Raw genomic sequence first — 10,449 nt, forward strand, 5'->3', positions numbered from 1 at the left:
AACTGATTTAAATTAACGCATTTATTTCATAGCGCATGTTGCACTCCGCGTAGTAGATGTCGGAGGACCAAAAGTATCGAATGTATGTCTACTATTGCCAAATTGTATTCGAAATGAAAAATATACCCTACTTCTGAGTGGCGGCAACCACCTTCCTTCTATGATAATAAAATGATAAAATACATCCTATGCCGGAAAATAATATCTTAGTACTGCAAAAAAGCAAGGAAATATTATACAAAAATTACAGTCGGAACAGTCTTTTTATATGTTATGTATAATCTATATACAAAGCTATAAATAAATTACTAATAAACATAGAGTCAGAAATATTCAACGCCGCGGATATTCGGCATGAATCGGGGAGCAAAAAAACTACATTGCATTATTATATCCACAATAAATCTAATGACACGACAGCGACTATAAATCGGAACAGGTAGAATTCGGAGCTAATGACTACAGAGCTGTTGAAATGACTTAAATACTTGCTTGTCGTTTTACAATTTAGATTGACTGATACTATTTATAATACGCTTCTATTTTTTTCTTTTATTTATACAAAGAAATCTAGCAATCAAATTTTTATTTGTTAGCTAGTATCTTTTCCAAATATTTTTATTACCTCATATTTTTTTGTCTACAGACATCGGATCGTGTGACATTATATCTTTATTTATATTTTATGTATAATAAAGAGTTTTAATAAATAAATACATATACGTTCCTTACAAATACCTCTACCAAACATTTTGCGAGTTGTTGGCATTTAAACACCGTATTTACATTAACAGAGTAAATACAAAATCATATAACAGAATATACAAGTAAAGTAGATACATAATTACACTTACTAAATTAATTGTACTTTGCCATCTTCTTTTTCCAATCAGATATAAAATAGAAGAAGCCATATATTCAGTCTGCTAGTAACTATTACAATAAATCAAATTAGTCATTGACTCCAAAATTTGTAACTAGTATGTTAAATAGTTTTGGTTACTAGTGGTTCTTAAGGCGGCTTTTATTTTCAGTTATATTTTTTGCTTTTGTGTTAGCAAAAAATAGACTGTCTCAACGACGTAGTTGTATTGAACCACGGTATGTATGGACTATCGCGCTAAGGTGTGCCTCTGCCTAGCTCTGAACAGGGCAAAAGGTGTGATGCTATATATATGTATTTATGGAAAACGTATACTCAACCAAACCCAACACAAAAACAGAACTGATATGTTTCGCACGCGGTACAAATGTCGCAGTGAGGCGTTCACTTCTGTCTACCCCTGTAAAGGGGTTGCTACATAGATGTATGTATTGTATGTAAGACGTAGACTTATACATTTATTGTTTATATATTATTCTATCACTATGGGTGAAATCTTTTAATGTAAGGATTTTTTTTACAATTATAATACTCATTCATCTATCAGTTAGTGTTTCCTTTCAACTGATAGTAGCTGTTTTACTGCTCCATCTCTACCTAAATACTATAATTATTCTCCTTTATATAACTAGGAAGCTAGAGGTCTCGGCCCACCTGGCATTTGCAAGTATAGGTCTCGGGGAACAACAACTCAGAGAGCGAAGTGCATTAGATAGACTACTTACTAGCAAAGCAAACACTAAGGCCTTAATGAAATTGCTAATAACTTTCCTTCCTTCTACCTCGTTTCTTACTTACTCTCCCTTTTCCAGAGTCGTTACAGTTACTACTTCAAGAGCCAGAACATAAAATAGATATTAGGTGATTGATATACGATGATATGAGACCTCTCTAAATTCTAAAATTTACGTATGAGCGCTCTCTAAACCGTTTTTAAGAGTTAAATAACAGTAACCTAACTTAAACTTTTTTATGTCTATGATTCAACATGCAATATAATACGTTATAATAAGTATTTTATAATAGAATTATCCATCAATCAAAAACCATCTCTAGTTGAGGTTCAAAATCAGTTTAGAAAGTTCAAACTCGCATGAGAGCGCGCGAGGAACAACTGCCGTTGCCAGGGTCGCGTCCACTTTAATTATTTACAAGTTTATATGAACGTCGGTTAATGACACGTTAACGTTAACTAGAATTCCTAATAGAGAGGAGCCCAGCTGTATTGTAGCGTAGCCGAGTTATGTCCCGCGCGAGACAGCCGCCTGATTAAAAATGCAGCACTTCAAAACGAGGTGGATTCGGCACCGACACCGGCACTGGCGTCGCTCGCGCAGACCGCTCTCAGTGTTGTTGTGTCGCTGGAGCCGCTAGCTCGCTTCTCAAAAATACGCCTTACACGTGGCACGTGACGCGAGTGAACTTACTGTATCTCTACATACTGGACCACTGAGAACAATATTGCACTCGCCGAATTGAAAATAAACTTTCGTCATGTGAGTTCTGAGAATATTTTAGAAGTTTTCATTAAAGAGGCAACGAAAACGCGGCGAATATAATATAAACATAGTTTACGAATAAAGCGGTGACGCTGACTAAAGCGTGCTATTTATTTTTAAACCATCGGCAACAGATCGATCGGGATAGCACTACCTACTGCCATTCATAAAACAAAATCGCGGCCAGCGAGAGACAAAAACGTTGCAGACGGCGAAATTGTATTTACGTGGAAATCTCTATAGCAGTTTCACTTCTATTTTCGCACTCAATCGTTTATTACGAGGGCCGCGCGATGTGGCGCGATGGCGCGGTAGCGGAGCGGTGGAGCGACGGAGCGGTGGCGGTACGACATGGCCACGCAAAGGCCGGGCGTCCGACGAGAGTCGCGTGGGCCACTCCACCGCCTGATATTATATTCTGGAGCACGCCGCCTCACCTCGCTTCACGCCAGATATTTCGACTGTTGCTTCCGCCACCTATGAATTTATCTAGTCTCAGTCACAGAACACGCTCGATGCAGCCGCCCGCATCGTTAAATTACATCACTTAATTTATATTTTATTCATCCACTGTTAATACGTTTAAAGTCATAATAAAAATGGAAAAAAAATGTGTTCAGTGTTGCCGTCATAAAGTTTAACTTTCAAATAGCGGCAGCCATAAGTGTTAAAGACGAATTAGACAGTTCAGTAAACACCTTACATATTGCGTCAACTGTGTTCAGTTAAGTGCGTAAGGTCTTCACGTATATTCACTGCAGATAACCATGGTAGCACTTTGTAGGAATTAAATAGAGTAGCATTTTTGTGTCTAAAACAATAATTAGTACCACCGTAGAAAACCAGCACTTTATTTATATAAAAAATACTGTCAAAATATAGTACTGATTATTTTAGTTCATCTAATTCTAGAACCAATACTAAACCATTTTTATATAGTTTTTAATGAAGGATATAGTAGATATAGTACAAAGAATTTAGCACTTAGGCGTCTTGCACGGTTAAAGTGGCCTATTGTATTGTCATATAAAAGCTGACTGACAATGCCTCGACAAGCGTACAGACTTTTAAACATGTATCTATAATGTAAAGCAGTCAAGGATTTAAATCTTTAGTAAGCCCTCTTAAAAAACGCAACTAAAAAGGAAAACCTATACCAGAAACGTAACAGAGAATGTATCAATAAAACGATACATGACCGATTAAAATATAATGTAATAAACAGTTAAAACATTAATTAAGATAATTTTTGATAGAACTGTATTAATGTTATCTACTTTGATCTTAAACCATTTTTTTTGTTCATTAGAAAATAGCATCCAGCATACAACATTCCTGTGTAATCCTGAAAAATAAATTTATTTAAATATGCTAAAATTATGTTGAACATGTAAAATACAGTAAATAAATAACCTGGCTGCATCGACTGAAGCTGTACTAAAAATGTAATAATCAAGACACTGCTTCGGTCCTGTGAAAATAAAACAAAACGACATCGGCCGTCAACCACATTTCACAATGTTACTAAATATAGTTTCGAGCCTATTTAAGAGGTATTTTTCGAAAAGCGTCTGTATAATATTCATTAGTCGGTGAGCGCTCTCAGCGACGTTCATTAGTGCACTACCAGTGTACTTTATCCGCAAGCTCTGTCTCGCTCCTACCTTGTTTTTCATTCAATTACATGCCAACTAATTGAAAAATCACGTTGGAGTATATTGTACTTGGGTGCAAATATTGCAGTAACAAAAGTGCAACATAAAAAATGAAAAATCATACACTACTTACGAGTACACTGTGTAGTCATGTAAATATGGAATTTTACGAGTAAAAGAATATGAAAGTTTTAAAGCACCGGCTCAGGTGTTTATTTCGAACGAGGCCCTGCCCGCTTCGCCTGCATTACTCCTAAACATGAACTACCTTTCGATTTTATATGAGTTCTACTTTGTTGGTTATAGTGTCTTAAAATATATATTTGTGTCGTGTGTAGCTATTTTTAACTTCATACGCACTTTAAAAGTAGATCACATACCTAATTCGACTTAATTCGTTAGGGAAATAGATAATCCCTGAGCCGGCCACAACTCTTGAGATCATCATTAATTTTAATTGTTTATTACAGGGTCCCATCAATTTTTATTGGCTAACTCATTCGTAGTTTACATAAAATGAGTGTTGCGGACGCCAGAGCCGGGGTCATGCGCGGGTGGGAATGTACACCGACAGATGTACCGGAAAATGTTCCTGTTGATCATAAAAATAACAAAACATGTATGCCAGCTACATTCATTAAAGGATGGAGAAGAAACACGCTTTATGGCATTCTTATTTTTCTTATGATATTAATATTTTTAAACGTGGCATTGACTCTCTGGATTGTTAGTGCATTGAAGCTAAGTATGGTACGATGAATATAATATTTATTTAAATTATGTATTAATCTCATATTACAATTCAGCTGAAAGCCATACCGCTCGGTATTTAATAACTAATAGAATTATTTGTCAAAATTTCGTAATAGTATTCCTTACTTATGAATATAATATCAGAAAAAATGGTAGACGTTTTTATCAAAAATTGTATCACCCAAGCGGAGTCACTTGTATCAATTAACGCAACTTACTTGCAGAATGGCATCGGTCCTATTAAAATAGTGAAGGGAGGTATTCAGCTGGAAGGACACTCGTGGGTGACAGACAACTTGGTCGCGTCCACAATCACGTCGCAACCAGCGCACCCTATTAGCTTTCAATCGCATCGGAACTTCTCGGTACAAGTGTCCGACCATCACGGAGTGCCACATTCCAAGCTGCTAATAAGTAAGTTAAAACAATGCAACCGCGAATAAATGGGGTAATTATACAGTCGAGTGAATTAAAATGGTATAGAACACATTCAAACCGCAAAATAACCACAAAAAGTGGACGGGAGTTTATACGAAAATGCATTATAGCACCAAAAGAATTTCGCTTTCAACCGGGTCGTACATCATAATCCGACATACAATTATTGTGCTTCATAATAATCATCATTTAAATTTATAGTTCTTACTAAAATGGTAATGGTACAATTTTAAAAAAATATAATTATTATACAAAACATTACATGACACACTTTATATAGTTATTATAGCTTTTGCCCGCGGCTCTGCCCGCGTTATAAAGTTTTTCGGGCTAAAGTTTTCCTTTATAAAAGTCACGCTATATGTTTTCCCGGGAGCCTATGATCTTCCCAGGGTCTCAAACTGTCTCCATACCAAATTTCATCTTAATACGTTGGGTAGTTTTTGAGTTTAATACGTTCAGGCAGACAGATGCAACTTTCTTTTATAATATATTTTTGTAGAACTTTTTAAGAGGAACAATCCCGTCTTACATCATTGTTGCATAACTTTAACCGTTTACGTAGCGCACGCAACGGAAGCTCTCAAAACTAATAAATTTTCCCCGTCTTTGCAAAATGTTTCATTACTGCTCCGCTCCTATTGGTCATAGCGTGATGATATATAGCCTATAGCACTCCACAAACAAAGGGCTATTCACCACAAAAAGAATTTTTGTGTTCAAACCGGTAGTTCCTGAGATTAGCCATTACTGCTCCGCTCCTATTGGTCATAGCGTGATGATATATAGCCTATAGCACTCCACGAACAAAGGGCTATCCAACACAAAAAGAATTTTTCAGTTTGGCCCTGTAGATCCTGAGATTAGCGCGTTCAAACAAACAAACAAACAAACTCTTCAGTTTTATATAATAGTATAGATTTAACTAAGTAATACTTACAAATATAACGCCGGTCTACCACTTAAATTATATTTTTAATTTCATTCCAGAACGGGATAATATAGAATTTAGTGGGCAAGTTTTCCATGTCAGGGATTCTCGAGGTATGAACGTGTTTCATGCATCTCGTGATGAAGTGCGGGTTTTCGCTGATACGTTTGCGGTGGATGGCGTCGGAGGTTTGGTCGTCAAGAATGCGGTCCAAGTACCGTTCGTAAGAGCTCCACCAGGATTCGATTTGCAGTGAGTTGCCCGTTTTCCTTTTTTAAAATAAACCAAACAATAAAGTAAATCACTTAAATCGTCTGTGACCGCCATCTACGAATACATCATAATGAAAAGCATAGAATTTATAGCTATTCTATACAAAATTGACATCTTATACAAAACATCAAAAATACTGCATCGAATCCTAGCTAGACTAAAATCAGCAACTCATAATACACAGTAGTTAAATTGTGTGTATGTAGTTTTATAAGCAAGTAAAAATGCATAAATAATTATTATTTCTATAATAGATCTTATAAGGTAGTGTTACCAAAGATAGCCCGTTTCGTAACATTTCATAAAACGTTTTCCTGTTTATTGTTCGTTCTTTTATTATTAAATTATGTTAAGTAGTAATATGTTGCAATTTAATCAAAGGATTTACTTTATATTACTGTAAATGTTTTCAGATTGGAGTCATTAACAAGGCGACTAGACCTCAGGGCGCCACAATCCATACACTTCGAGAGTAGAGCGGGAGGCATAGACTTAACATCTCAAAATGATATTAAATTAAACTCTATTGTTGGTGCTGTAAGTATGACCATTAATCATTATTGATTTAGGATAAGGCCAATCTAGCGTTAACTTTGACACATTAGTTTTATTAAAATTATCAACATCTCCATAAAGACTTCGCCATGCCCACTTGGTGGTGGCCCAAGTGGTTGTTTCTTATGAAATATAGCTTTACCTCGTGGTTTCGCTCATGTGAAATAGTTGTCAGGGAAAAGTCCCAATGTTTATTTTCCGGAGATAGGAAGAAGCGTATGCCCTTCCCAAATTCTCAAACTATGTCCATACCAAATTTTTTCGAAATGCGTCGGGATATTTTTGAGTTTTTCGCATTCAGACAGGCAAATACGGCAGTGAACGTTGTTTTATAATATATTTTTTAGAACTTTTTAAGAGGAACAATTTTAACTTACATGATTATTGCATAACTTTAACCGTTTACGCAGCGCAAGCAACGGAAGATCTCAAAAATAAAAAAAATATTTTATGAATGCTCCGTTCCTATTAGTCATAGCATGATGTCAAATATAAGAAGACAGGTCCTTATATTTATTTATATAAACACAAATGTTTGACAAATCCTAATTCTCAATACGTAAATAAGTATATTTTGTGATATCTATAAATGCCATAGATACCTATTTTAATTACAGAAATATTAATATTTCAGTGACAAAATATTATTTTTAAAAAACAATTGCGTAATAAGAAATAGTTTTTCAGATTATATTAAATTTGTTGCACTGCACCACATACTCTCGCGATAGACTGAAAGCTTTTGCGATTCACCATTTGAGCATCCACGCTCAACGCTCTAACTAAACAGCTCTACGCGCGAGTTAAATTTTAATGATTTATAAACTGTAACTGCGTTTAAAAATTAATTCGTAGTTAACAAATTTATGGTATTATAAATTTACCTTTATTACGTGAAGTGGTAAAGTAATATACAGCGATAACTCAACGGTATGCGATGGACCGGTGGAACTAGAGTCACCAGTTCAATCCCATCAAACATATTCATTCATTCTCCATATTGGTGAAGAATGTTCCATATGCAAGAATGTAGTATATAATATATTCAATATGCAAAAAATATATAGGATTTTAACGTAGACTAAACCGCATCAAAGGTACTACACGGATAGGTGGGCTCATTTATATTTTGTACAGACGCGGCGTTGTGCGCATCGCTAAATGATCAAACATGATAATAATATGTCGATGTATAGGAAGGTTTGTATTTTCACCTTTAACATCGCCAATACCAAAGTAGACTCTTTCGTCGCATGTCGGAACACTTCACGCACCGCTTCTTCCGTCACGTGACGCACGTCGCGACGCAAAACTTGTCAGCCGTCGCAACATGCTTACTGCTTACCCTCATCTTACCCTATGTAATAATAGCCGTGCGGCCCGTGCCCAGGAGTGTGATCATTTTTATTATATTTTCATATTATTATTATTTATCTCATACTTATTAATAAATTATTTCTTATTACAGATAAAAATCGATTCGCCAAATATAGTGATCAACAATCTTAAAGAAGCTTCTATTACGGAAAAGCCTCAAAAGGGTATAAGAGGCATAAAAGTGTACCAACTTTGTGCATGTGCGACTGGTAAATTGTTCTTGGCCGCACCAGACGCTCCATGTGCCGCCAACGATGACGATACCGACCTCTGTCGATGATAAACATACACCATACGCTTATTTTTTATATTATTTGTGATAGTAGCCGTTGAAGGTCTAGTCACTAGACTCTAGTCAAATACTCAATATAAGCTATGATTGAAAAGGGATTGATCTGCAAATGACTAATAGTATTTGTAAATTAGTATTTCAGCCGCACTGTTATATTAAGATTTATTTTAAAATAATATTATTATAAGTATATGTAATTTCATCACAAAAACCTATACAGTATTACTGTATTCCTTTAAGTTTTATTATTATTAAACAAATTTTAGTATTTTCTCCTTTAATTTTATTTTTTGTGAGAAGCTAATTATTTAAATCTATGTATAAAACATAATATAATAAAAACAGTCTCCAGAAAAAAATATATAAATAACCACGATAAAGTCTGTAAAATAGTTTAATTCAATTACTTACCTATTTTGATTTAACACAATAAAATAAAGCATATTGGTATCAATTAAATGCAATAAGTATTCACAGAATGTAGATGTATTTAGAATGGATTGGAGTTGGAATGTTTTATTTAAGGCCCAGCCATCGGTAATGAAAAGCTCATACGTGAGACAGTCTTTGCGATATCGGGTCGCGCGACCGCTATTCTACCCCGTAATTAGAACTACACCACCGCCCCGCCACCCTAATTGAAACCGCAACGACAACAAATTGTTTTTTTTTGTTGCGCTTTTTACCCAGTGCAGCTAACGAGGGACAACATTAAGATTTCTACTTTTGAATACCCGTATTCTCGGAGACTCGAAACTTGAAAGATTTGTTTATGGTAGTTTCAATTCCTCTAAACTATTGTGACCTCAATGTGTCGTCGAAAAAACAATTATTTCTAATTCATGTACTATCGAAGCAAATATTTCATTGTACTAACTATTGATAGTTTTTTAAAATTAATAATTATATTATCAATAAAAAGATTGTTATAAAATAGCTTCATTCTGAAACCGTGCGTTTGTTACATTACTATTGTCTTATTCGGCGCATACAGGACTCTCTCAAATGTTCTAAAATTAACTAGATACCGCGACCGGTCCTGCGTAAAGGTGGTTTGCTTGCTACATCTTATCTTCTAAAGGTATGCACCTGAGCTGAAAGCTATACCGCTCAGCATTTAATGACGAATAGAAGAAAACCGTCACACGCCACAATAAGCTGACAGTAACGATGGCTAAAACTGCTGATGGATTAAAATATATTTAGAGGACTAGTCTGAAAGTCTCCACAGTAAGTTGAGATTTGGGACTATGGTATCGGGACTATAACACAACATGTAAGTGTACAGATAACTCTATAGGATGACAAGCGTTGAACGGCACTTTTACAAACGCGATTTTATTTGTTTGTGTTATCCTTCGTGTGACATAAAAAGAGCTGTGAAGTGTTACATTTATTTCTTGAGACTTTTTAGTTATGACTCAATAAACACAGACAATCAAGTGTAAATATTAGAGTACCCTCGTCGTGTACTTTTACATCTTTTCTAAAACAATAAGATTTAGCATAAACAAGACGTTTTTAACATATTCTCTCTATTATTATAAATCATAATAATCGAAGATAAAGAGAACTTAATAAAAAAAATCTAGAGAAGTAACAATAAATAGCACATTCAAAAATAAAAAATTCTGTCCTAAATACCAAAATATACATCTATATTCTCAAACTATTTGTCATAATTAACCGTAGCGAATCATCTACGGCAGTTTTCAAATTGATTACACAACTTATTTCATTGGTCGCTAAGGACGCAACTTATTTTATGTCTCTCTAGGCTCTCGTAAGAAGCG

The 10,449-nt window shown here is 35.0% G+C and overlaps 1 protein-coding gene across 4 annotated transcripts; it reads left to right on the forward strand.

Moving 5' to 3' along the window:
* The first annotated feature begins 2,210 nt into the window (after positions 1-2,210).
* On the forward strand, positions 2,211-8,928 carry LOC115451382 (delta-sarcoglycan). 4 transcript variants are annotated; one of them, XM_030179672.2, is made up of 6 exons: positions 2,211-2,379; positions 4,508-4,787; positions 5,015-5,204; positions 6,219-6,411; positions 6,846-6,969; positions 8,456-8,928. In XM_030179672.2, the coding sequence occupies exons 2-6, from the start codon at positions 4,554-4,556 to the stop codon at positions 8,642-8,644; spliced, it is 930 nt and encodes a 309-aa protein (XP_030035532.2). In that variant the 5' UTR covers positions 2,211-2,379; positions 4,508-4,553; the 3' UTR covers positions 8,645-8,928. The 4 variants fall into 4 exon arrangements, with proteins under 4 accessions (XP_030035532.2, XP_030035533.2, XP_030035535.2 ...); XM_030179673.2 differs by lacking the exon at positions 2,211-2,379 and adding an exon at positions 2,881-3,111; XM_030179675.2 differs by lacking the exon at positions 2,211-2,379 and adding an exon at positions 2,881-3,106.
* The last annotated feature ends 1,521 nt before the right edge of the window (positions 8,929-10,449 follow it).

The sequence above is a fragment of the Manduca sexta genome, unplaced genomic scaffold (genome assembly GCF_014839805.1).
Source record: "Manduca sexta isolate Smith_Timp_Sample1 unplaced genomic scaffold, JHU_Msex_v1.0 HiC_scaffold_1631, whole genome shotgun sequence".
Classification (NCBI taxonomy): Eukaryota; Metazoa; Arthropoda; class Insecta; order Lepidoptera; family Sphingidae; genus Manduca; species Manduca sexta.

Coding starts and splice junctions, on each gene's coding strand:
- LOC115451382 (XM_030179672.2), top strand. CDS start 4,554: ATGAGTGTTGCGGACGCCAGAGCCGGGGTCATGCGCGGGTGGGAATGT. Junction 5,205..6,218: donor ACATTCCAAGCTGCTAATAA/GTAAGTTAAAAC, acceptor ATTTCATTCCAG/AACGGGATAATATAGAATTT. Junction 6,412..6,845: donor CCACCAGGATTCGATTTGCA/GTGAGTTGCCCG, acceptor AAATGTTTTCAG/ATTGGAGTCATTAACAAGGC.